The sequence below is a fragment of the Corvus brachyrhynchos genome, unplaced genomic scaffold (genome assembly GCF_000691975.1).
Source record: "Corvus brachyrhynchos isolate BGI_N302 unplaced genomic scaffold, ASM69197v1 scaffold875, whole genome shotgun sequence".
Taxonomy (NCBI): Eukaryota; Metazoa; Chordata; class Aves; order Passeriformes; family Corvidae; genus Corvus; species Corvus brachyrhynchos.
In genome coordinates, this window is record NW_008238107.1 from 471,441 (window position 1) to 472,519 (window position 1,079).

The window sequence follows — 1,079 nt, forward strand, 5'->3', positions numbered from 1 at the left end:
GGGCGGGGGCCCCAGGCGGGATGCGGGGGAGGCCAGGCCCCTTTCCATGCCTGGAAGCAGCAGCTCTGAGCCACTCGGAGAAGCGGCTCAGGCTCCCGACATCCCGGGATCTCCCAACAGCCGCTCCCCGTTCCACACCCACCCCGGAGCACCTCCGGGATTTTCCCTTCCCCAGCACCGCTGTCAACCCAGCCCTGGGGACAAACCGGGTGCCCCACAAACCTCCACCCCCAGCCAGCTGCAACCCTCGTTAATGAGCACCCCGAGCTAATTAAAGCGGGGTTCAGTGGCGGGGGGCTGGGAGGGGGGGCACACCCACCCCGGAGCACCTCCGGGATTTTCCCTTCCCCAGCACCGCTGTCAACCCAGCCCTGGGGACAAACCGGGTGCCCCACAAACCTCCACCCCCAGCCAGCTGCAACCCTCGTTAATGAGCACCACGAGCTAATTAAAGCGGGGTTCAGTGGCGGGGCGCTGGGGAGGAGCGACTCCGCCCTTGTCCCAGATAAATTCTCCCTTTCCGCCCGCGGGTTCCCGAGGAGCAGCAACCTCGCCGTGCCGCGGGGCTTCATTGCCCGGGAACTTGGCTCCCACTGTGGCTGGACGTGGCTTGGACTCGGGTCCCCTTCCCAGGACGGTTTTCCGGCGGTCCCGGCTCTCACTTGGCCATTTCCAGCTCCTGGCTTGGCTGCATCTGCCAGGAAATCCCGGGTTCCTCTGGTCACGCATGTCCGCTGTCCCTTCCCTCAGAAACAACTTGGTCCTGGTGACACTTCAAGCACAGGGATGCGACCTCCTCACCCTGTCATTCCCTGTCCCTCTCCAGAGAGGGATTAGACGGGAGGGGGAGTTTCCCTCATAAAACTCATTTTCTTTAGCCAAAAATACACTTGGGTTTGGGGCAAAGGTTCAGGTGTCCCTGAACCCAAACCCGGCTGCAGGGTCTGAGCAGCAGGGGATGGGATGGGACGGGATGGGACGGGACGGGATGGGACGGGACGGGATGGGACGGGATGGGATGGGATGGGATGGGATGGGATGGGATGCAGGGACCGGCACCTGCCTCTCCGATGGATCCG

General features: G+C 63.8%; 1 protein-coding gene across 1 annotated transcript in view; it reads left to right on the forward strand.

Moving 5' to 3' along the window:
• The window catches only part of LOC103614975 (polypeptide N-acetylgalactosaminyltransferase 6-like), a 7,183-nt gene that overhangs the window by 879 nt on the left and 5,225 nt on the right, over positions 1-1,079 (forward strand). The window contains exon 3 of the mRNA XM_017733389.1: positions 634-768. Within this exon, the coding sequence (XP_017588878.1) occupies positions 634-768 (135 nt within the window). The remainder of the gene's footprint in view (positions 1-633; positions 769-1,079) is intronic.